The sequence below is a fragment of the Python bivittatus genome, unplaced genomic scaffold (genome assembly GCF_059951505.1).
Source record: "Python bivittatus isolate LINGU-HERP-01145 unplaced genomic scaffold, Pbiv_v1 ctg000020_np1212, whole genome shotgun sequence".
NCBI lineage: Eukaryota > Metazoa > Chordata > Lepidosauria > Squamata > Pythonidae > Python > Python bivittatus.
Window position 1 is genome coordinate 106,613,242 of NW_028277030.1, and position 24,170 is coordinate 106,637,411.

At 40.3% G+C, this 24,170-nt stretch overlaps 1 protein-coding gene across 3 annotated transcripts in view; it reads right to left on the minus strand.

The window, feature by feature from the left end:
* Positions 1 to 2,846: 2,846 nt before the first annotated feature.
* STUM (stum, mechanosensory transduction mediator homolog) overlaps positions 2,847 to 24,170 on the minus strand; it is a 69,769-nt gene continuing 48,445 nt past the window's right edge. The window contains exons 2-3 of one of the 3 annotated variants that reach the window (XM_088146005.1): positions 10,943 to 11,122; positions 2,847 to 8,154 (exon numbers count right to left, since the gene is read on the minus strand). In XM_088146005.1, coding sequence (XP_088002131.1) covers positions 8,051 to 8,154; positions 10,943 to 11,122 — 284 coding nt within the window. In that variant the 3' untranslated portion in view covers positions 2,847 to 8,050. The other 2 variants (XM_088146011.1, XR_015797092.1) reach the window with 2 other exon arrangements.

Sequence of the window (24,170 nt, forward strand, 5' to 3'; positions counted from 1 at the left end):
TTTTGACAACTGATGCACCATTTAAACAGCGGCAAAAGGATATATCTAAATTTGTGTGGCAAGGGAAAAAACCATGAGTAAAATATAAGGTGTTACAAGATGCAAAGGAAAGAGGATGATTGGGTTTACCTGATTTGAAGTTGTATTTTGCAATTTGCTGTTTGGTTTGGATGAAAGAGTGGGTGCTGCTGAGAAATAGAAGGCTCTTGGAGTTAGAAGGAAATGACCTGAGATTTGGGTGGCATGGATATTTGTGGTATGATAAAGTCAAGGTTAATGAAGATTTTAAAAATCATTATGTTAGACATGTCATATTGAGAAGATGGAATAGATATAAATCCAGGTTGTGCCCGAAAACACCTTTATGGCTCTCAGCACAAGAAGTATTTTAAAGTTGAGAAAAAATAGGCAAACACAAATGGCTAACATATTGTGAGATATTAGAATTTTGTCAAGGAAATATAAAATAAAACCAAGAGAACAACTAGTGGCAGAGGGCAATAGCTGCCAATGGTTTTCTTATTTACAGTTATCAGAAAGATTTAAAGTAGACAAAAGAGTTTATGGTGTTGAACGTTAGAAGACTGATTCTGAAATAGAATTGTGTACAAATTATGAACATGTGATTGTTAAAATGTATACACTTTGAAATTTGAAACAGAAGAAAAACTAATGAAAGAATGTATGATAAAGTGAGCTAAAAATTTTGCTCATAATATACAGTTTGAACAATGGGAAATATGTGGTTCAAAGTATTGAAATTTACACTATGTTATAATCGTAAAGAGAACTTTTACAAAATGATGTACCGTTGGTATATGGCACCAGATAAATTGTCTAGAATGTATAAAGGCACTTCAAATCTATGTTGGAAATGTGAACAACAAGAAGGATCATTTTATCATGCTTGGTGGATGTGCAAAAAAGCTAGAAAATGTTGGATTCAAATACATAAACTGATTCAGAGGATTTTAAAGATTAATATACATTTGAGGCCAGAATTCTTGGGACTGATGGACAAACAGTTGGAAAAAAGTCACGGAACTTGACTCACTGAGTTTTACAAGATGTGAACTGGATACAGTTATAGCTTTATTTTTATTGTTGTTTTTTTAGTGTACTGTCCCGTATGAAAGAATATATCAAAATTTGTGTGGTTTGGCCTATGTAAAGATAAACCAACCCCTGATCAAGTGCAACACAATACATACATTCTGAATAATAATGCCTTTTCATTTTCCATAGTTTTAGTACAGTTAACAATGGATTTGATTTGATGCAAATAAAAGAAGGGAGAGATGTGTAAATTAGGATAAAATCAAGGTAGTAAAAATGGGGAAATATAGGTAGTTAAAAACAGAAAATAATTGTATTAAGAAGAATCATTAAGATTTAGATATGTTTCCTGAGCAATAATCTGACCAGTGATTTACACTTATGGCAGGTTAATAATAATAATACATTAAATTTCTATGCTGCCTGACTCCCAGCGACTCTGGGTGGTTTACAAATTGGATACAAATTGGATACTGACCCATAGCATCAGTGGGGATTCTCAAACCAAATTTGCCATGTGGGAACAGAAATTATTTTTCTAACCTTTGTAAACATGCTGATTTATAGGTTTATAAAGCTTTGTGTTTATTTATTTTTATTTTATTATTAAACTTGTATGCCGCCCATCTCCCCCAATGGGTGACTCTGGGCGGCTCACAATAACAAAAAAAGAAAAAACACACCAATCCCTCCAACAGTGGCTAAAATCCATAAATAATTAAAATACAAACCTACATTAAAAATGTCCTAAAACCCCCCTGTATATTTTAGCACTAACACCTTCAAGATGCTGGGGGGGGGGAGCCAGAACCCATCACCCCACCAGCCATCTCCACAGATGCGAGCCCCCATCCGGCCCCCAAGCCTTCTGGCAGAGCCAGGATTTAACCCCTTTTCTGAAGGCCATGAGGGAGGGGGCACACCGGACCTCGGGAGGCAAGATGTTCCATAGGGCGGGAGCCACAGCAGAAAAGGCCCTCTGCCTAGACCCCACCAATCGAAATTCCTTGACTGGTGGGGTCTGCAACCTGCCCCTTCTGCTGGACCAAGTGGGGCGGGCTGAAATAACCGGGGCGAGACGGTTCCTCAGATAACCTGGTCTTGTGCCATGAAGGGCTTTAAAGGTGATGACCAACACCTTGAATTGGACCCGGAGACAAACTGGCAACCAATGCAGCTCACGCAACAGCGGTGTTATATGTGCCCTCATAGGGGCATTGAGAACTGTCTGCGCCACCGCATTCTGCACCAGCTGTAGCTTCCAGATACTCTTCAAGGGTAGCCCCATGTACAGCGCGTTACAGTTGTCCAACCCAGAGGTGACCAGAGCATGGGTGACTGTGCGGAGGGCCTCCTGATCCAGGAAGGGGCGTAACTGCCGCACAACACGAAGTCGTGCAAAGGCCCTCCTAGCCATGACTGCCACCTGCTCTTCGAGCAGGAGTCGTGAGTCCAGGAGGACCCCCAGATTATGCACCGGGTCTGTCTGGGGTAGTGCAACCCCATCAAGAACCAAAGATGACAAACTTCTAGATCTTGAGGCTCCCCGTACCCAGTCACTCCGTCTTACCAGGATTCAGTCGAAGCCTGTTGTCCCCCATCCAGGCCCCCACAGCCTCCAGGCATCGCGAGAGGGCAGTCACAGTGTCACTTAAGACACCCAAAGGACAGCATTATTTGCCAAGCTGCTTTTCAAAATTACAAACATCTACTTCAAGCTAGAGAAGTAAAGAAGTTCAGTATTTAATAAAAACCTTAGGGAAAATATTCCTCATAGGATATACATTCTCATAGAATAAATCAATTCAGAGTTCTCAGTTGAGGCACGAATGACCAAACTCAAATTATATTTTGGGCACATTATGCAAAGACTTAGCTCTCTTGAGAAGTCTAATGTTGGGAAAGATGGAAGGAAAGAGGAGAAGACGATAACAAGCTGCAAGATGGATGGACCCAATTATTACAGCACAATGGGTGCACTGTTGGAAGATCTGAAGGTCCAGGTTGGAGCCTGAAATCCTAGAGAAAGTCTGTCTTTGTGGTTGCTAAGAATTGATACCAACTTGATGGCACATAATCTGTCAATAGGATATATACTCAGAATAAAATGTAAGCCTTGCTTTTTTAAGATTACCTTTGGATAGTTGTAATATCAAGAATTGTTTGTGATGTCAGTGGTCCTGAGAATCTTATCTACATGGTATGAAAGGGTGGAACAGATGTTCCTTAACAATATGACTACTTCAACTTTCATACTCCCCAGAAGAGGGGATACTTCTGAACTTTAGTGAAAGTTTCTTATTGCTCTATCAAACTCTGAAGCAAGAGTGCTGATCTATTAGTGGTTTGGTTGGGGCTGTGGGGATATGTAGCTCAGCAGCAACTGAAGAACACAGGTTGCTCATATATTCTTTAAACAGGAGTAACAATACCTATCCAATAATTCTACAGCTGGGGTAAACTTTGTTTTTAAAAGTGAACTTCCTCTCGAGAACAAGACAAATCTATTCAACATGGTACAAATACAGTATAGAAGTGAATACACACATCCTCAGCTAGGTGGCACCATCTAACTGACCTTGGCTGATGCCAAAAAGCTAAGTAGGGTTGGGCTTAGTGTCTGAGACTACCAGGAAAAACCAGGATTGTAGGCTAGATAGGGAAGGTGAGAAACATCCTGAAAGAAGGTAATACAAAACTATCTCTGCACTGTTGCCAAGGAAACTAAATGAATGTCTCCATAAAGTCACCAGGAGTTGAGCTCACCTTGAAGGAGACTTTACTTTAAATAAGCACATAATTATAGCAATGGCTGACTTTAAAATAGTTAGAACATTAGCCAACCGAAAGTTAGATTTTTAAAGCCTCATTAATCCCAATGGGAGGTAAAATGTAAGGTAGGAAAGATCTCAATTTTGGCAGTAAAGTATTGGTCTCAAGAGCCATTTTGTTCCCCATAAGAACCATTTTGTTCCTTATTAATCAGCCACATGGATGATGTTGATAAAATGCTTTTCTGCAATACTATTTTGTAGGGATGCCTCACTGTTTGAAGCCCAGCCAAGATACAATCCCAACTAAATACTAGAATTACAAGGAAATAAAAGCAGCATGAAGAGTAATGAATGTATTATAGCAGGAGCAAAAGACTTGAAGGTGTTAAATGATTTTCCCCGGATTTACTGCAAGAGATTACTCAGGATTCTCTGTTTACAAGCAAAAATAAAAGGTATGATAAAGAAAAAAGGATATTTGTGGTTATGAAGTAGGTCTCCCCTAAGGCTGTGCAAATTCTTCTAAAGAGGTGCTTCATAATATGTATGATTGTGAATGAAACGTGTTTCTGGCTAACTCCAGATTTAGGTTTGTGCCCAGTCACTTCACTGGGTGAAAGAAAAGAGGCTGAACTTGATATAAGATATGGCTGTTTTATTTGCAAGGAAATGTTTCATTTGTTCTTCCTTATGTTGCAAGGCCTCACTTTCAAAGGCTGTGCACAGCCATAACCTCCACAGCACCTTTCTTCTTGTCAGAGGCACAGAGATTGCACAGGTTTTCAGGGTTACCTGTGTTATAATTAGAGTTTTCACATACCACCTTTTGTAGACCCGGTGTATGGTAGTCTGCATTATCAGAATTGGTCCTACAGTGTTTTAAGGGGTAAAATTGTGAATTTCTGGATTTTTAATGTAATTCTCTCCATATCCCTACTCTCTCATTTATATGTCAGGACACTTCCATTAAGCCCTTCAACTCAATCAGTGTTCAGTAGCAAACCAATAATACATTTAAAATGATAGGCACTGAATCTTTTGACTACAACAGCAGTTGTTCAAATCCGGCACTAAGGAGAAAGTCTGACTGTTTGTAGAAGAATAAAAATAGGTTTTGTTGGTCGGCTAGTATGTGCACAAAAAATGTCACAGTTTAGCAGTCATGTAACTGTAGAGCCTCTTTTATGGTGGTTGACTTGCAGTTCCTGAAAGCAAAAGCATTTTTCCTGAACAGAAAAGAACATCATGATTCACTCACAATATAATATGTTTATTTTACCCTTCAGGCAGCATTAATGGTTTTCATACACACACACACACACACACACACACACACACACACACCTATTTTTCCTTCAAAACAATCTTATGACATTAAGGCTGAGAAAGCAAATGACCCAAGGTCATCAAGCAAGTATCATGGCTGAGCAAGGGCTTGAACTTGTCTATTAAACTCTTCTCATAATGATCTGTAAATATTCCAGAAGTAATAAACCAAGAATCTGAATGGATATTGGTAAAAAACGATTAAGTTGTAAGGAGGCCTTGGAATGTATAAGTAACAACATGATGGAGTTCTGGTCAACAAATTCCACAACAGGGCATTGTTTCTATTAATTTCAGTTGTCAGCCTTATATTTATGTTCTGTTATACATCTTAAAAGCGTTAATTTGTTTTACCTGTAATTAACCATATGGGCACATATACTAGGAAAGAAAGAGGCCGCACCTTTACTGCAGCTCGGCTACAAATACAATCCATTGTTTATATGCACATTTCCAAAATACGTTAACATTTAGTAGCACAGTTTCTTTGAGGGAGCAGATAAGGGTACCTCTTTCTTCTCTCATTTCCCATAGTATACAATAAAAATGTGTCTCCATATAATAATCCCTTAAAACCCAGTCCTCCTACTTAAGAACAAAGCACCTACAAAAAGTAATGCAGGATAATGGAGCTTAGCAAGAGCCAACTTCTTGCTTCTCATTAGACAAACAATTCACAGCTTTTTTCCAGCATTCCGCGGGTAAAGGTGGCAAAATGCACGAACAGGTAAGCGATAGTGACATAGGATTTACAAAAGCAGCAAGCAGAATCTTAAATTAGTTGCAGAAAACAGTTCTTCAACAAGCACCAAAAAATCCCACATGTACATACACAAGCAGGAAGGCCACAACTTGAACTTTCCTGCACCCACGGAATGTCTTTGGAGGGAAAAAATCTCCCTTCAAAATTTGCTTTGACATATTGCACATTATCTTTTAATGTTCCCTCTGCTTCTTGATATTCACATCAGCCCATTTCCTCAAGGAGTCACAAAGGAGGTGAAATGTTTCCATGTGCTTCACCCCGTAAGATGGAAAAAACTGTATCACCTCCAGTGATGTTTGCTCAAATGTCATCTTCTTCCTCAGGCCCTATCTAACCAGTGGCTCTCTCCCACTTTTGGAATGGCTTGCCTGTCATGCTGGCATGTTGACTGTGCCAGTTCGAAAATCCACATGCCGGTGTCTCTATAAGCAGAGTTGGTTGTCCGAGCGATCAGTGAAGGTCACTCTCTGCTGATCTGCACCTCCGCTCTGCTGGATACTCAGCCACACACACAAAAGAAAGAAAGAAGATGGAAAGGAAGTTATTGTTGGGTTCCATTGGAATCCAATAGCATCCTAGGTTCTGGTGGAAGAGGAAGGTTAAACAATTGATTAGCTGCACAGTAAAATAATCTTAAACTTTTGGAGTACTGTTCAAAGCTAATGAGAAATAGGAGCAGAATTTTCTGCTGTGATTGCACTTAAGAGTATAGAATTGAGTGTTAGAAACCAAAGTTTGTCTCTGGGGAATCCTATCATTAATTTTATTTTATTGAAAGTTATTTATTTAGGCCTTAGGTTTGCAAAGTATAAACATAAACATAAAACACTATCTGATTAAAAGGGGGGGGCATATTAAACCAAGATCTGGGTAGAAGGTGAGGATTTCCAGTGACTTTGGGCAGAATCTTTGCTTCTCCTGGCCCAAGTAGAAGAAATAATAGAAAGTAAAGAATTGTGTGCAAGAATTCCTTGATTTTATTCAGGATACGTATCTGAGTTTTCAGAGAATTTTAATTGTTAAGGGCACTCAAACAGTACCCATTGCTCTGGTTCCATGAAAGAATATATTAAATTAAAGCTGTCCCATTTGCACTGCCAACAATGTTTCCATTCGTATTCTAAAAACCTTTCCATATGCTGCTCTCCACATTCTGGGACATAACTAGGAGTCTAGAAATAGGTGAGTCTCAAGGGGTTGCAAGCATTATTTCTCCAAATAGTCAACGTTCCTTACATGTAAGTGAGGTTGAAAACATGCATAATTAAATTTAAACACAGCTTTATCCAGGATTTTTTTCTGTCATACAAGGAACATCATGTAAAAAACAGCTGACACATGTCTTGCATCCTAGCCTGCATGCTAAGAAACCAGGGCAGATGTTCATAGGGGCAGTGTGTATGCACTTGGCACATATTCTTGCCTTCAGAATTGCCCTCAACTGTTACTCACCTCAAGTAAATACTGTACATCTGAATAGGGCTTATGTTTGGTTTTTGGTTTTCTCTGTGCCTGCAGCATTCATGAAACCCAGATGTGGGAAAATTACAGAAAAAAGGACTCTTTGATCAAATTTACATTTAAGTAATGCCACTATTATAATATCCATCAGGTGTAGCAGGATCCCAGTATATATCTACTCTTGCGTGGAATTGGATTGGAAAGCAAGCTAACATTAAGTTTGGGTGGGGAGGAGGAATGGACACATTTGAATGCAACATTTGGTATACAAAGAATAACTTCCCCACACACGTACTTTATGAAATGGTTACCCACCTAATTTTTCCATAGATTGTTTTCTGAATATGGTTCTAACTCTTGCAGTGCAATTATCTTCAAAAAGCATAAGCAGTTTGTTTCAAGTTTCATAATGTGCAGAAGCAAAATTAGTTCAGAGATTCAGAAACTGAAGCATATGGATCATGCAATTGTGGATAATGATCTCTGGGCAAAGACTTATAGATGGGGTTCACGTGCATCATGGCAGGGTTTGCTTTATCCTGATGTACTGAATAAATCACAATTATCTGGGTTTACATAAAGCCGTAAGCTATGCTTTAGTAATAACAGTGGCTCAGTTCACACAACATCCTAAGCCCCAAACCAACCAACCTCATTGTGGCTTAAATCAATATATGAATGCAGGCTTAGTTTGGTTTCTAAAACATTTTCCCTGAGAAAAACATTTTATCTTTAAATTGAATAAATTGAGAAAAAGCATACCTTGTGAAACTTGGTTGATCATTCAGAGGAAGTGAAAGAAACATAAAAGAGAACAACAAAGCCATAATTATAAGGAGTTATTCAGAAAAGGCCAAAATGGAAAAACATGAGTAAGTGCAGTGATTAGCTACTCTCAGTTTATTAAAGAATGGTATTTTAGAATCGAAGCTTTGTTTTTTTTCTTTTGCAAATCTCTAAATTACAAGAATTTAATTTTGCTTTTAGAAAATGAAGCATTTATTAAAAAGCTACACATTTATAAACTTGGATATACATTGAGGGGATCTGAGAAGGAAAATCACCTTGGCTTTGTAGGGACCAGCTCAATTAAAAGCTTGACTCAGCACAAGTGTGAAAATGATAATATCATGAATAAAACTGCCAACATCATGTTTTTAAACTAATACAACATGACAACACTTGGTACCCTATGTACAATTCTAATTGCTCTCTCTCCAAAGTAATATTGTAGGGCTAAAAAAGGTATTAAAATGGCAATGCAAATGATAGGAACTGATGGAATAAATGTGCTATGAAACGATACTGTATTAGCTAGCATGGGGAAAAAAACAAAACTAAGGGAGGACATGACAGAGTGATAAAACACTATGTACTGTGCAGAGGGAAAAAGAGGAAGAGATTTTCTCCTACGTATAATGCCAGAATCATGGGGTGGCCATTAAACTGAAGGAGAGTGATTAAGGCTGTATTTCTTCACATAGCAATAGTCAAGCTCTCAGTATCACATGATGACAGCCATCAATTAAGATAATTGTAAAAGGGAATCATTCCAATTCTGGGAAGCTAAGGCTTACAGTGGCAACTTCTCAGGATATTTATAAAATGTGTCCAGGATCAGAGGATGTTTGCCTGTGGGAACTAATGACTGGGACCTTTTCAGTTGGGATTCAGACTTTATATAGTACTGAGATGGCACGGAACATACTTGTGGGTCACCTCTGGCAATACCGGGATACAGGTGGTGTGATTCTCCTTGTCCTACTTGCCCTCTCAGCAACTTTTGATAGTATCAATCAGATATTCTTCTGGACTGGCTCTGAGAGTTAGGAATGGAGGGGACTGTGCTACATGTAGTCCTCAGGTTACGATAGCAATTGAGACCAAGATTGCCATCGCTAAGCAATGCAGTCATAAGGCGTGATGTCACATGACCGGATTGCTTAGCGATGGCAATCCTGGCAGTCCCAGTTGCCGTTGTAACCCCAGGACCACGCAGGTCATTAAACAGGAAGAGGTGGGAGTCCCAGGCAAGGAGTACAGGGGGGTGAGGGGGGTGGGGATGCCATAGGCAGGCACTATGGAGCACAAGCAGGATGGCAGGGGCTGTAGGAAGGCTGGCAGAGGCCTCAGGCAAGTCAATGGAGGCTACAGGCTGGTGTCGGGAGGCACAGGCGAGCTGGTAAGGGCCTCAGGCAGCACCAGGAAGCATGAGTGAGCCGGCAAGGGCCTTGGGTGGGCACTGGGGAGCGCAGGTGGGCCGGCGGGTAGTCCAGGCAGGGTTCTGCAAGTGGGCATGTGCTACAGACTGTGGGTGGGCAGGGGGTGCTATGGAGTACGAGATCCCTGTAGCAGGCTTCTTGGGAGAAAAAGCGGTGGGAGCGACTTAATGGAGCAATTTGTGACCTTCTCCGCCAGTTTCCCCATTGACTTTGCTTGTGGGAAACCGGCAGGGTAGGTCGCAAATGGCGATCACGTGACGCAGCATAATGTGATGGCATAATCGCAAGCCAGGCACCTGAGTGCCTGGATTGCGATCACACAACTGCAGGGACGCTGCGACACTTACCAGTTGTAAGTCCATTTTTTTCAGCGCCAACATAACTTTGAAAAGTTGCTGAACAAATGGATGGAAGCCAATGACTACTGTGCTGTAGTTTTCCATGTTTCTCTGGGTTTGGTTCCAGTTGTGTTGAGGGGGGAAGACACCCTGACACCTGACACCCCTGTTTTGTAGGGGCCCTTAGGGCTCAATGCATTCCCAATTCTTATTTAACAACTACATGAGGCTATTATATGGGGTCATATTGGATCACAGAGCATCAATATGTGGATGATACCCCACTGTTTATCTTAATCCCAGGCTCAATGGGCAATACTGACAATTACCTGTGACCCAGTTGCCTTTAGGAAAGCCTTGAAGGTCTTGCTTTTCGAGGAGGCCCTGGGATAGGCTGCTTTGTGATCCAGTTTGCGATACTTATTTTTTGGCCATATAATTATATTAATGTTTCTCCAATGTGAACTGTTTGTTGTTACTGTTGCTTTCTCTATTGGTGGATTGTTTTCTGTTGGATTTGTTTTAATCTGTTTTTCATATATTGCTGCACACTGCCTTGAGTTCCTTTGGTGACTGAAATGGCCAAACTGGTTAAATAAAAAAAACAAATGGATAAATTGTGACTGTCTTCATGCATTCTATATGGATTTCCCAGAGCTAAATGTTGACTAGTATGGAAAACAAGGTACAATATATCCGTAAGACCAGTAGAATGTGAAGGAAAGTGGTCTTTTAGAGGTCACTCCATGTCAAAAGCCGTTGTCTACATCCTTATGGTGTTTCTGTTCAAAGGAAAATTAGGGAAAGAGAGAAGGAAGGAAAACTTTTCTTTAGCTTGTTTTGTCAAACAGATTCCACCAAGGTATCAACTCACAAAAAAGAGTTTGCAGCTATCAGAGAGCAATTTGATTTAATTGGTACCCACTTGCGTACCCCTTCCCACAAGCTCAGTTTAATCCTTAATCATTAGAATAACAAAAATGATTGTATTCAACTTACTGGCAAGAATGACCATGTCCATCCCCCAAAATATACTCATGATCCATCCAACCATCACAATTGCTGTGAGAATCTGAATCAGAGCTGCGGCAATGTTCAACCAGAACACACAACAAATGTGCCTGTCAGGGAGATCAGTCCGGGCTCCACACAGCACTGTGAAGGCTGATACAAATGTCCCTGTAGGAAGGAAGATCAGCATTAAAAACTCAGAAGAAAATAAAGGTCACACAGACGTCACATGAAACACCTTCATACAAAAGCAACAGAATAACTAGCAGACACGGCCTCAGAAATGATCTGCATCTGTTTCAAAAGGCACACGTGTACATAAAAAATTATCTACCACATTTGAAAACATTTTGCAGGCATTTTTAAATGTGGAAAAAAGCATATTATTCACAGCTTAGAAAAAGCTTATTCACAAGACCATAGGAAGGGAACAAAATCCACCAAATTCTACCCTACTGCTATATAGCAAACCCATCCACACCAAAGATCACCATTTCCACAGATCAGCCCACATAATCATTAATATTGTTATAGAAAGAAAATCCAAGAAGTTAGGTGTTAATTAAGTTCAATAACAGTCCTAGAATATACATACTGTTAGGTTATAAGATGAACTATGCACTCATTTATTTATTCGATAGAGCACACCAGATTTCAGTTTTACTTTCTTTTGGTTCATTTCTGAAAACTCAGTGCCCATTTCCTATCACAAGTAGGTTTCGTGGATACTAATGCGGATGAGTAGGCAAGAGTTTAGGTATTATTTTGTTTACCACCCAAGTATGTAAAACCACCCTTCCACCTTTGTATTTGTATCTCCCACTTTCTTCCAAAAACTCATGAGGATACAGAATTAGTTCAGAAGCAAAGCAGAGAGCAAGAGTGCTAAGACCCCAGAAAAGGAACTTTATATTGAAGGTGGGAGGTATAGAAGAAGAAAGACAGGATAGCCTTCCTTTAATGCAAGAATTTTTCTGTAGTCCTTATTTTCCTATTGAATCAACAGCCACTGAAGCCAAAGAGGGAAATATGCCATTCTACAAGAGCAGTCCTGTTTGCTTTGCACAATGAACTCTTCTGAAGCAAGTAAAGCAATTAAAATAGGATATGTGGTCAACCAAGTACAAACTCCATTGTTTTACCACACTGAAATTGTATCTTACTTTGTATGTTTGGAAAAAATTAATCTTTTGGATGGACCAAATTCTGAAGGTTAACACAGCCACAGTAAACAATAATGATTACAATAAGCAGCAGCAGTGCAGAAAATAAGACAAAATCACACTGTAGAAGCAAAGTCTAGATGATTCCACAGTTAATAGGTTATGGCATTTCATACAGTGGTTTGTTGATGTACTGACTATCCATAACAATTGATGTTACTACTGTATTGACTAGTCCATTAAAAACATTCTTCTGTTGGTGGTCCAGTTCACAATTTCATAATGCGGAAAGGATGAATGTCATTCTATCATTTGTGCTAGAAATGCATATGAAGCAACATTATTATTTATTTTAAAAAATGCAGGCAAGATTGTAGTATTATTTTACAAAATAATTTTCCATTTAAGCACCAATAAAATCTGGCAAAAATCTGGCAGTTGAGAAATAAACTATATTTGAATTTCCAATTTAGAATTAAACTCAAAATTTACTTGATCATTCAGATACTATTTTGAAATTTGGAGATTTCCAGGGGAGGTATGGTGAACTGAAGATAGCTCTGCAAAAGCAGAGCAGACGATTGAGGCAAAGACCAAGGAAGTGGTGAGTAGACTGGTTCCTTGGAACCTCTCCAGATAAGAAGAGGATGGGAGATCTCCCACATGTGCTCTGGATGGTTTTTGTGAGGAGACTGCAGGACAGTGGTTTTCTGCTGGTTTGAGTGCAGGGAGATGACAGGATTAGCCATCTTGCTCACAACTGTGGCAGAGACTTTTAAAGGACACTAAGTCCACAAATTTCACTTTCTAATCACGTTTGGAAATTGCCTGTTAACCATTTTAAAGCTATTCGAGACCTTCGGAATGACAAGTTTGAAAAGTCTTCATTGTGTGAGTTTATTTTCAAAAGAACAAAAGAAAAATTAATTATAAGCTTAAGAACTTAAAGAATCTGAAATAAACAGCAAAAGAGGCTAAAAAAGATTTTGATCTTAGAAAGTTATAAATGGACTAAGGATCCAGATAAATTTGGAATATTGAAATTTTTACAATAAGACTGGCATTAATTATAAAGAACAGTTTTTTGTAGGAAATAATCTGTTTTGGTTTTTAGAACACATAACAGAGATAAGTAAGTTCATGATTTAAAAACTGAACACTAGAGGAGACTAAAGATTTTAGGTAGAGGAAAAAAGCCTATAAAATGCAAAACATAACAGTGAAAATACTGAAGGAAACTTTCGAAGAATGAAGTCAGAAATGAGTAGCCACAATATCAACATGTCAGTAATGATGTCTGCTTCTATGGATAGACTATGTCCAAAAGATGTTATTGAAAAAATGACAGATGTAGAACAAATTTTATCTGACAAGATAGAGATGGTATCGAAAGTAGATTTACAACTGACAGGCCAAGAGAATAACTTGGAAAAAAATGTTTCACTGGATCTACAAAAGAAATTGGCTGATGTTTTAAAATTCAAAAGGGAAATACAAATGATAAACCGAGAGAGTGACCTGGACAATTTTTTCCTATTGGATTTACAAAAGAGGCTTGTTAAAACCTTAAATAACTCTGTGTGATGGGACAAAGAAGAAATGGAAAGAAATAAAATTCTATGACAATATTTGAATGAATTAAAGATTAAGACAGTTAGAAGTTAAAGGAAGGAATATAACATTGGTTTATTTGATCAAGGTTAAAACAAGATATGTTGTTACTTCTGGTAACCCTTTATGGACTTTCTACTGACACCAGGACTGAAAAGATGATGCTTTATGGATTTGTCTATAGATAAGGGATGGGATATGGGATGAAGAAATAATTATTTGTAACCTTAAAGGGGGTAAAGCGTCACTAAATTTGTTTATAATTGTGATGAAGGTTGGAAGTCATTTCTTTATATATTTCTCTTCTCTTTATTATATTCTTACTTTTTTCTTGCATTTTTATCCTTTCTTTTTATTCTCTATCTTTAAGTTTAGTTTGTACTAGATTTTACTATTATAATCAAAATTCTTAATAAAATTATATTTAAAAAGATATTATTTTGAAATTCAGTATTTAAAACTAGAGTTACTAGGGAAACTCCTGGCATAACATGCCCCATGGGCAGAAGAATGGAATAAAAACAGCAAAAAACAAAAAGAAATCCCAAACAGGTGCCAGAGAGGACACCTGGGATGAGTACACCAAATTTTGAAGATCAAAATCCAAATTTAAAAACCTAGAAAATGAATAGATTTTGAAGTTTTAAACATTTTGTTCTATCCCTTACTCCTAGTTTATAAGGAATCATTATAGCAAGTTAAAAGTTCTCCCATCCAAAGCCTGTTTTAAACAGTTCAAGAAATCACACAGAGCATGATTGTCAAATGTTGACAGTTTGCCTTCCCACCATTAAGTAGGAAACACCTAAAAGAGACAGCGAAAACCCTAAAAAATGCTAGATACAGTTAAAAGCCTAAAGGAAAAGAATACTGCAGTATAAAGTTTCCTAGCACATCTCCCCACTAGGTGTCTGAATAAAACAATCCTTTGTCCCCGTCCCCCCCACCCCCCCGTTACATGGATCTCAGCCCACAACTCCTGTAGATAATGTAACATCATGAGGAAGCCCTGTTAAAAGGACAAGAAAGTAAGTTTTAAAATGTGCCACATCATTCCTAACCTTATAAGGAAATAGCTGTTTATTCCATGAGCAAAAAAGTAGTAATAGGAGGGTTTAAAAAAAAAACAGATTAAAAACTTACTATTGTCTCAGATTTCCCATTAGCCCATACATTACTTTGCAAATAAAGAAATTATACCTTTAAAAGAAGAAAGAGGTCAGTGAAATGCAAAACAAAGTGCCCAGTTACTGACATAGCGGTAGTGTTGCTGGATGATTCAGACTCTGGCAATAAGCCTGACCTGTACTCCTTTGGCTCAGTATCACAGCATTCACTTCATACTAGGCTGGGTTACGTTGCTGTGCCAAATGTTCATCCCCACACTTCTCCAGCAGAGATACAAATTAGGATGACTAAGACCTGATACAGACTGTAGTTGAAAGTGTTTACCCATATAAAAAAAAAAAAACTTTTAAAAGTAGAGAGTTTTTTTCTAAATGATATAGGAGGAAACGTGTCTCAGAGGGAACCAGAATTCACATATTGTACTAAAGCTTGCTGTTCTTATTGTACCTGCTAGCTCTTCCAAGACTGGGTGCAACTAACAAACTACTGCATGGAGACTTCTGATTGATTTTGCCTCCAAATCAACACTGGGTTTTTTTCCCCTCTTGTAACAAGCCGGGAAAAAAGCCAAGGAAAACATATATTTTTCTTTCCTGAGCTGAAAAAAAAACCTCGAGTCTTGGTTTCAGATCATATGCTAAATATATCAGAGACAAAAACAGTATGCAGTTAGTCTCAATCTGCATTCTTCTTAGGCTGGCAGGTATAAGATGACAACAGTGATCTTCCTGGATACCTTGCCTGTAGTAACATTAGACTTAATGCAGACCCAAGCAGTACAAGACCTGCAATTATGTCATGCATGATTGTTCATTTGCTAATATGCAATACACAACTCCTCAAATAGAGGAGAAGAAGAAAGAGGAGGAGGAGGAAGGCATTTAGAGAAAGAAACCATTTTAATTGTCTTCTATAATGACACAGAGACAACTGTATTCTGCACAAGCATAATTTCTCAGTAAGCAAGTTATCCATGAGTAGGATGGCAAAAAAGAAACTTAGATTACTGCTCTTATACAATGAAATAGAAATCACCGAGTTATTCTCTACTATCCTTCTTTATGGAGGCATCAGGGGATATTATAGTAGAGCAATAGGAGACACTTTGGACCAGAGGCATCTAATATAGGTCTGGCTGGGCTGTATCGCTTCTGACTCTACATGGAGGTTTGTATTAGGAATATAGAAGCAAAGTGCACAGAGAAATCCAGCAAATCAATATTAGGATATTTAGACTATTCTTCAAATGTGCTAGATTTCTATTGGGGGGGGGGAGCCAAAGAATAGTTAGTCCCCTTGCATTTTATAAAAGTTGCCTTAGCTACTTTTTTTTTTAATACAATTGCATCTAAAACTGGAAGAGTCAGGTGATGTGGTTTCAATTAGCCCCGCCCACCTAATTTCCTCCATAACTGAGCAGTGGTGCAGAAAAAAAACTTATATGCAAAAGTATTTCAGCAACAATTTTTCACCAGCAGTTCAAATAATACAGTCCAGCAAAATGATGGCATATGAAACTGCTGACTATACAGCTTGGCTTAGACTGAAAGTCACAACCTCTTAGAAATTTTCTGAAATAAAAATAGCAGGGCTATTATCTCATCTCTAGGTATTCATGTAAGAATACTGACAAACAATTCCAGGCTTAGCAACTTATGTTCTGCTGTACTCATTACATCTGACTAGGCAGGGACAAATTTTAATTTTTTGACATATATTTCCTACAGTCAAATGGAACACTGCACCCCCTGAGATTAGAAAAGACCTGCCGGCTTTTTGGAAGACTTTGAAGACCTGAATGTATTCCTGGGCATGGGGGTCATGTGGTTAGCCTGAGTCGATCTAGTGGCTGTTATGATTTTTCTATAGAATGGTTTTTATTTTGACTGCATGTGCTGTATTTTAATTTTTTTTGGTATTGTGTATTTATATGCTGTTAGCTGCCTACAGTTGCTATGGCAAGATGAGCAGCCATATAAATTGAATGAATAATACTAATAATAACAACCACTAGTTAGTAAAGAGTTTTCCACATTTAAGCAATAGCGTTATCTTCAGTAATACTGATTGATTGATTATGTGGCATCAAGTCAACCACACACACAGATTTTCTCCATGATGTTCCTAATCTAGTCCTTCAGGTCTTCCAACAGTGCACCCATCACCATTTTAACTTGAATCCATCCACCTTGCTGCATTTATTAGCTGGAGATGATTCAGCGTAAGGGTACAGCACAGGCTTTAAATGTAGAAGGCCAGCTTCTGTAGTCATAGCTGAAAAAAACACTTGTGTGGAACCTTGGATTCCTACTGCCAGTCTGTCAACAATACTGACCAATTTAACACAATCTAAGATAGCTTCCTTCCCCTGTTCCTGTGTGTAATAAGAGTCCTGTGTGAATAAGAGTCAACAAACAACAAATCTTGCTGTTTTCAAAGGAAGAGGTAACCAAAAACTCATCCAAGCAATCAAAGGTAACAGCAATAACTGCAGTTAACATATTTTCATTTATTAACAGTCATGGCAGAAATGCAGCATCTAACAATAACAGCAGAATACAGGCAACCAGGAAAAAAAAAAGACAAAGTAAGAAAAATGAGAAAAAATGTGAAGTAGATGTGATAGATTCCAGGTGTTGTTACTTGAAACATGTATCTGGAGTTTTGGTATAAATGTAATAATTTTTCTCAAAACAGGATTAGTCAAAAATAAACTAAGTAAAGAAATTCTGAACCAAAACTCTAGATACAATTTGCCTGGGATTTTGCTTTTAAGATTAGGGGAATAAACGTTTTGGAAATTAAAGCAAATCAGAAGCATCTCTACTTCTTCTGGCTTCATTCCTACGCTTCTTTAAAAAATAGATATTGATACCAAGTTATTTGGAGCTCCCCATTATGTCAAATCCCCTTCATGGATCACTGCCTTGTCGTGGCGAAGGGGCTTGCGTAACTCAGTGAAGCCATGAGCTATACCGTGCAGGGCCACCCAAGACGGACAGGTCATGACAGAGAGTTCTGACAAAATGTGGTCCACTGGAGAAGGAAATGGCAACCCACTCCAGTATCCTTGCCAAGAAAACCCCATGGACAATGTTAAAAGGCTAAAAGATATGACGCCGGAAGATGAGCTCCTCAGGTCGGAAGGTGTCCAGTATGCTACTGGGGAAGAGCGAAGGGCAATTCCAAGTAGCTCCAGAAAGAGTGAAGCGGCTGGGCCAAAGCCGAAAGGACGTTCAGCTGTGGATGTATCTGGAAGCGAAAAGAAGGTCCGATGCTGTAAAGAACAATATTGTATAGGTACCTGGAATGTAAGATCTATGAACCAAGGCAAGCTGGATGTGGTCAAACATGAGATGACAAGATTGAACGTCGACATCTTGGGAATCAGCGAACTGAAATGGACGGGAATGGGTGAATTTAATTCGGGTGACCATTATATCTACTACTGTGGGCAAGAAACCCTTAGAAGAAATGGAGTTGCACTCATAGTCAATAAGAGAGTGGGAAAGGCAGTAATGGGGTACAACCTCAAAAACGACAGAATGATCTCAGTGCGTATCCAAGGCAAACCATTCAATATCACAGTCATCCAAGTCTATGCCCCAACCACTGATGCTGAAGAAGCTGAAGTTGACCGCTTCTATGAAGACCTACAACACCTTCTAGAACTAGCACCAAAAAAAGATGTCCTTTTCATCATAGGGGATTGGAATGCTAAAGTCGGAAGTCAAGGAGTAATCGGAATAACAGGCAAATTTGGCCTTGGAGTACAAAATGAAGCAGGGCAAAGGCTAATAGAGTTCTGTCAAGAGAACAAGCTAGTCATAGCAAACACTCTTTTCCAACAACACAAGAGACGACTCTACACCTGGACATCACCAGATGGTCAATACCGAAACCAGATTGATTATATACTTTGCAGCCAAAGATGGAGAAGCTCTATACAGACAGCAAAAACAAGACCAGGAGCTGACTGTGGCTCAGATCATGAGCTTCTTACTGCAAAATTTAGGCTTAAATTGAAGAATGTAGGGAAAACCACTAGACCACTCAGGTATGACTTAGATCATATTCCTTGTGAGTACACAGTGAAGGTGATGAATAGATTTAGAGGATTAGATTTGGTAGACAGAGTGCCTGAAGAACTATGGACGGAGGTCCGTAACATTGTACAGGAGGCAGCAACTAAAACCATCCCAAAGAAAAAGAAATGCAAGAAAGCAAAATGGCTGTCTGATGAGGCTTTACAAATAGCTGTGGAAAGAAGGAATGCGAAAAGCAAGGGTGAAAGGGAAAGATATAAGCAACTGAATGCAGATTTCCAGAGAATAGCCAGGAGAGATAAGAAGGCCTTCTTAAATGAACAATGCAAAGAAATTGAGGAAAACAATAGAATGGGGAAGACTAGAGATCTCTTCAAGAAAATTGGAGATATGAAAGGAACGTTTAGTGCAAAGATGGGCATGATAAAGGACAAAAAGGCAGGGACCTAACAGAAGCAGAAGAGATTAAGAAGAGGTGGCAAGAATACACAGAAGAACTATACAAGAAAGATCTTAATGTCCCTGATGTCCACGCTGGTGTGATCACTGACCTTGAGCCAGACATCCTAGAGAGTGAAGTCAAGTGGGCCTTAGGAAGCATTGCTAACAACAAAGCTAGTGGAGATGACAGGATTCCAGCTGAGTTATTTAAAATACTAAAAGATGATGGTGTTAAAGTGCTGCACTCAATATGCCAGCAAGTTTGGAAAACGCAACAGTGGCCACGGGATTGGAAAAGGTCAGTTTACGTTCCAATTCCAAAGAAGGGCAACGCCAAAGAATGCTCAAACTATCGCACAATTGCACTCATTTCACATGCTAGCAAGGTTATGCTCAAAATCCTACAAGCTAGGCTTCAGCAATATATGAACCGAGAACTACCGGATGTACAAGCTGGGTTTCGAAGAGGCAGAGGAACTAGAGATCAAATCGCCAACATTCGCTGGATCATGGAGAAAGCACGAGAGTTCCAGAAAAATATCTACTTCTGCTTCATTGACTATGCAAAGCCTTTGATTGTGTGGATCACAATAAACTGTGGCAAATTCTTAAAGAGATGGGAATACCAGACCACCTTACCTGTCTCCTGAGAAATCTGTATGCGGGCCAAGAAGCAACAGTTAGAACCGGTCATGGAACAACCGATTGGTTCAAAATAGGGAAAGGTGTACGACAAGGCTGTATACTGTCACCCTGCTTATTTAACCTATATGCAGAGTACATCATGAGAAATGCCAGGCTGGAAGAATCACAAGCCGGAATTAAGATTGCAGGGAGAATCATCAACAACCTCAGATATGCGGACGATACCACCCTAATGGCAGAAAGTGAAGAAGAACTAAAGAGCCTCTTGATGAGGGTGAAAGAGGAGAGTGCAAAAGCTGGCTTGAAACTCAACATTAAAAAACTAAGATCATGGCATCTGGACCCATCAATTCCTGGCAAATAGAAGGGGTAGAAATGGAAGCAGTAACAGACTTCATTTATTTGGGCTCCAAGATCACCGCAGACGGAGACTGCAGCCATGAAATTAAAAGACGCTTGCTCCTTGGGAGGAAAGCTATGGCAAGCCTAGATAGCATATTAAAAAGCAGAGACGTCACCTTGCCGACAAAGATCCGCATAGTCAAAGCTATGGTTTTTCCAGTAGTAATGTATGGCTGTGAGAGCTGGACCATAAAAAGGCCAAGCGCCGAAGAATTGATGCCTTTGAACTGTGGTGCTGGAGAAGACTCTTAAGAGTTCCCTGGACTGCTAGGAGGTCAAACCAGTCAATCTTAAAGGAAATCAACCCTGATTGCTCATTGGAAGGATCGATAATGAAGCTCAAGCTCAGATATTTTGGCCACCTAATGCGAAGAGAGATCTCTTTGGAGAAGACCCTGATGCTGGGAAAGATTGAAGGCAAAAGGAGAAGAGGACGGCAGAGGATGAGATGGTTAGATAGCATCACTGAAGCAATGAGCATGAAACTGACCAAACTCAGGGAGGCAGTGAAGGACAGGAAGGCCTGGCGCAATATGGTTCATGGGGTCACGAAGAGTCGGACACGACTTAACGACTAAACAACAACATTATGTCAAATAGTGTTTCCACAATCCCACTCAAATTTCAAACACCATTAATCAAACGAGTAGAATAACACAAGCTTGCGCAGGGGATATTAGATTCAAAGGACTTTTTCTACAGCACTTTTTAAAACTGTGTATCATCTTCTTCTGTAATATGCTTCACATTACAAAAGGCTTCACACGCAGAAAGTCAAAAACCAGAATGCTGATATTATCTAATTAAACCTCTCTTCCACATAATACTGAACTCCTGACAATATTTTTCTTACAACAAAAATACCCTAGTAAGAGCAAGTGGAAGATAATGAAAAAAGAGATTAAGAAATTGTCTTGTATATTTTAGTGTGATAGGCAGGTGTTGTTCAAACACAGTGCTTACTATCACGCAAAATCAGCAACATTTTCAGGGAGTGAATGTCAACTTGTGATCTTGCAAGATGGTATGGGTTCCCCAAATTTGTTTTGAAATGGCTGAATCTTGAGAGATACCAAATTTCACATAGTTTCTGCAATCTTATCACAAAGATCTTGTGAGTAATCTAATGCAAATATACTGAAATCTTGTGAGATTCAATCATCACATGACATTTCAGCAGAACAATTTGATAAATGTCTCTCTCTTTCTCTCTGATCAGTTTAGGGTGATTTCCTCTCTACATTATGGGAAGACAAAGACAATATTCCTTGGCCAATACATCTTTTTCTTTTTATTCCTTTCCTTTAGCTAGAAAGCATAATCCACCATATCATCCCAACTCAGAAAACTATGGTTTAGAAAAAAAAAACACTACTTATTTTTCTGCTAATCAGAAATAATAATTAAATATGGAGGAAGGGAGAGGCATGAACTTTTATCTTGTGACTCCCACAATGCTGGACCCAAGATTTAATAACTGGAAAGCAGGCTGGCCCTGAGCTGGAGTCTTCATTGTGAGGATGTGTCCTCAAGAAGTTGTTAAGCAGGCCATCTTGGAGCCAGGGCAAGGAGGCTGTGTGGATGGGCCCTCAGAATAAATTAACTGATTTACATATCAGCCGCCTAGCAAGCAGATAGGGAATACATCCATTCCCATGCCTCTCTTCCATTCTGGGGCCATCACAAAACCATGCTGCCCTGTATCTTGCTCCTCCCACAAAGCACTATTACTGTGCATCTGGAACAGGTTTGTGCTGCATGGCTTTAATGCACAACATTCTCAGGGACCCTGACTGGTGGGTCCAGTCCTGCCCTACATTATCCAGCATGTGAAAAGCTCTCTCCAGTTGACATGCACTATACTCTGGTTATTCCATACATGTTTTTTTATTTTTTCTTTCCCAGTTTACCATTGACCAACTTGGCTTTTTTAAATCCTTGAAACTATAGGTCAACTATCATCTAGCAGTTGTGAGAAGGCAGGGAGAAGTGAGGGCCTCAAACGAACCATGTTTGCTAAGGGAGAGCGCTGTGCACCATGGGGCAGCCTTGGGGGGACGGCAGGAGGGAGGATGGGCAGAAGGCACACTCGCACCAGAGTGGAGAGGGACGGCAGGAGGGAGGAAAGACTGCAGGCAAGAGGCACGGTTCGCACCAGAGTGAAGAGAAACGGCAGGGGGCGGTTGTCGGGTCAAGTGGGGATTGGAATGTGTATTGCGCTGATTGAGTGGAATGTCTGCGGTTTTGCGGTTAATTAGCGGCGCTCCGGGGCAGTAAAAAAGGTGAGATTGTGAGCCAAGCCCTCGTAGGAGGGGGAGGACAGATAGGGGGTATAAAAACCTGTCAGACCTTGCTTCGGGGTTCCTCCATTGCTGCGGGAGGGACCCACCTTTGCAAACGTGCCCAATAAAAACTTCTGTCTACTGGACAACCGAACCCGTGTCTGTCGTTTTCTGACAAAATTGGCGAGCCAGCCAGGAGTCCTCGACGTGGACCGGACTGTGGGGAACCGGTGAGTAATCGGCCGTAACACCCCGTTGAGGTGTCTCCCGTTTTCCCCGGAGTCGGGTCCAGGACGGGACTCCAATCGCCAGTCAGACAGAAGTAAAGAGGAAGTCGGCCGACGAGGGGACCTCCGGGAGGTCTGGTGAGTACAGCCTACCCATAATCTCGGGGAGATTAGCGTGGTTACGAGGCGTTGGACGCCGCAAGGGGACAGAAGAGTCCGGGACCTTCTGTAAGGTGGGAAACGTAGTCAGGAAGGATGGGTAAGGCGCAGAGTAAGAGTGTAAGGCCAGGGGCCAGTGGGAAAAACGCAGTAGGGGAATCCCCACGGATTCTCCATTAGGACAATTGTTGCAACAATGGGAGACACCCTGGTTGTGTCCATTCACCAGGGGTCTGGAAAAACCGACCATGATAACTTTGTGCACTAAAGAATGGCCAAAATATCCACTAGTGGACCCCGAATTCCCCTACCATTGGGATACTCTTGGAATCCCCAGTAATTACTGGGTGACCCAACTAAAAAAACTACATTGTGGAGCATAAAATGTTAACACAGGAACTCTATGTAGAAGTCTGGTTCCATGTTCATTGGGAGGGGCCTCGACCCAAGTTAGCCAAAATTTTTGTCCAAAAAGAACAGGAGGATGAGGAGGACCTCTGGCTGACTGGACCTCAATGGGGGCCGCCACCTCCTCCTCCTCCTCCTCTTCCTACCGCTCCCCTCCGGCGCCCCCACCCTATCCCGGGCTGCGGAAAGAGCTGGACCAGCTGAACCAAGACACTCAGAACTTGCCCTTTATTCTAAGGTCGGCCAGTGCCTTCCCCGTCTGGGAAGTCCCGAACGGAACGAACGCACAGGGGGTGACCGTCACCAGTTACGTAACGGTTCCCATCAAACCCAGTGAGTTGAGGGAATTAAAAAAAGACCCTCCCTCGTATGCAAGAGAACGCCCATACCGCCGCCGAACAATTGGAACTTTTTCTCGGCCCGGTGGAATACTCCTGGGGGAACTGAATTACATTTTAGCCCACCTCTATACGCCAGAAGAGAGGGGCCAGATTCGGCGAACTGCGCTCGGGGCTTGGGAGCGAAGGAATGCAAATGTCCCAAATGCCCCGGCCGCGAATACTAAATTCCCTCTGGCAGACCCAAATTGGGATCCCAATAATGCTGAACATCGGGAGAACATGAGAGGAGTTTCCCCCTGTACGACTAGGGGGGTCATGGTTCCCCAACCGGGACCCACGGGGAACCCTTGGTAAACATCACGG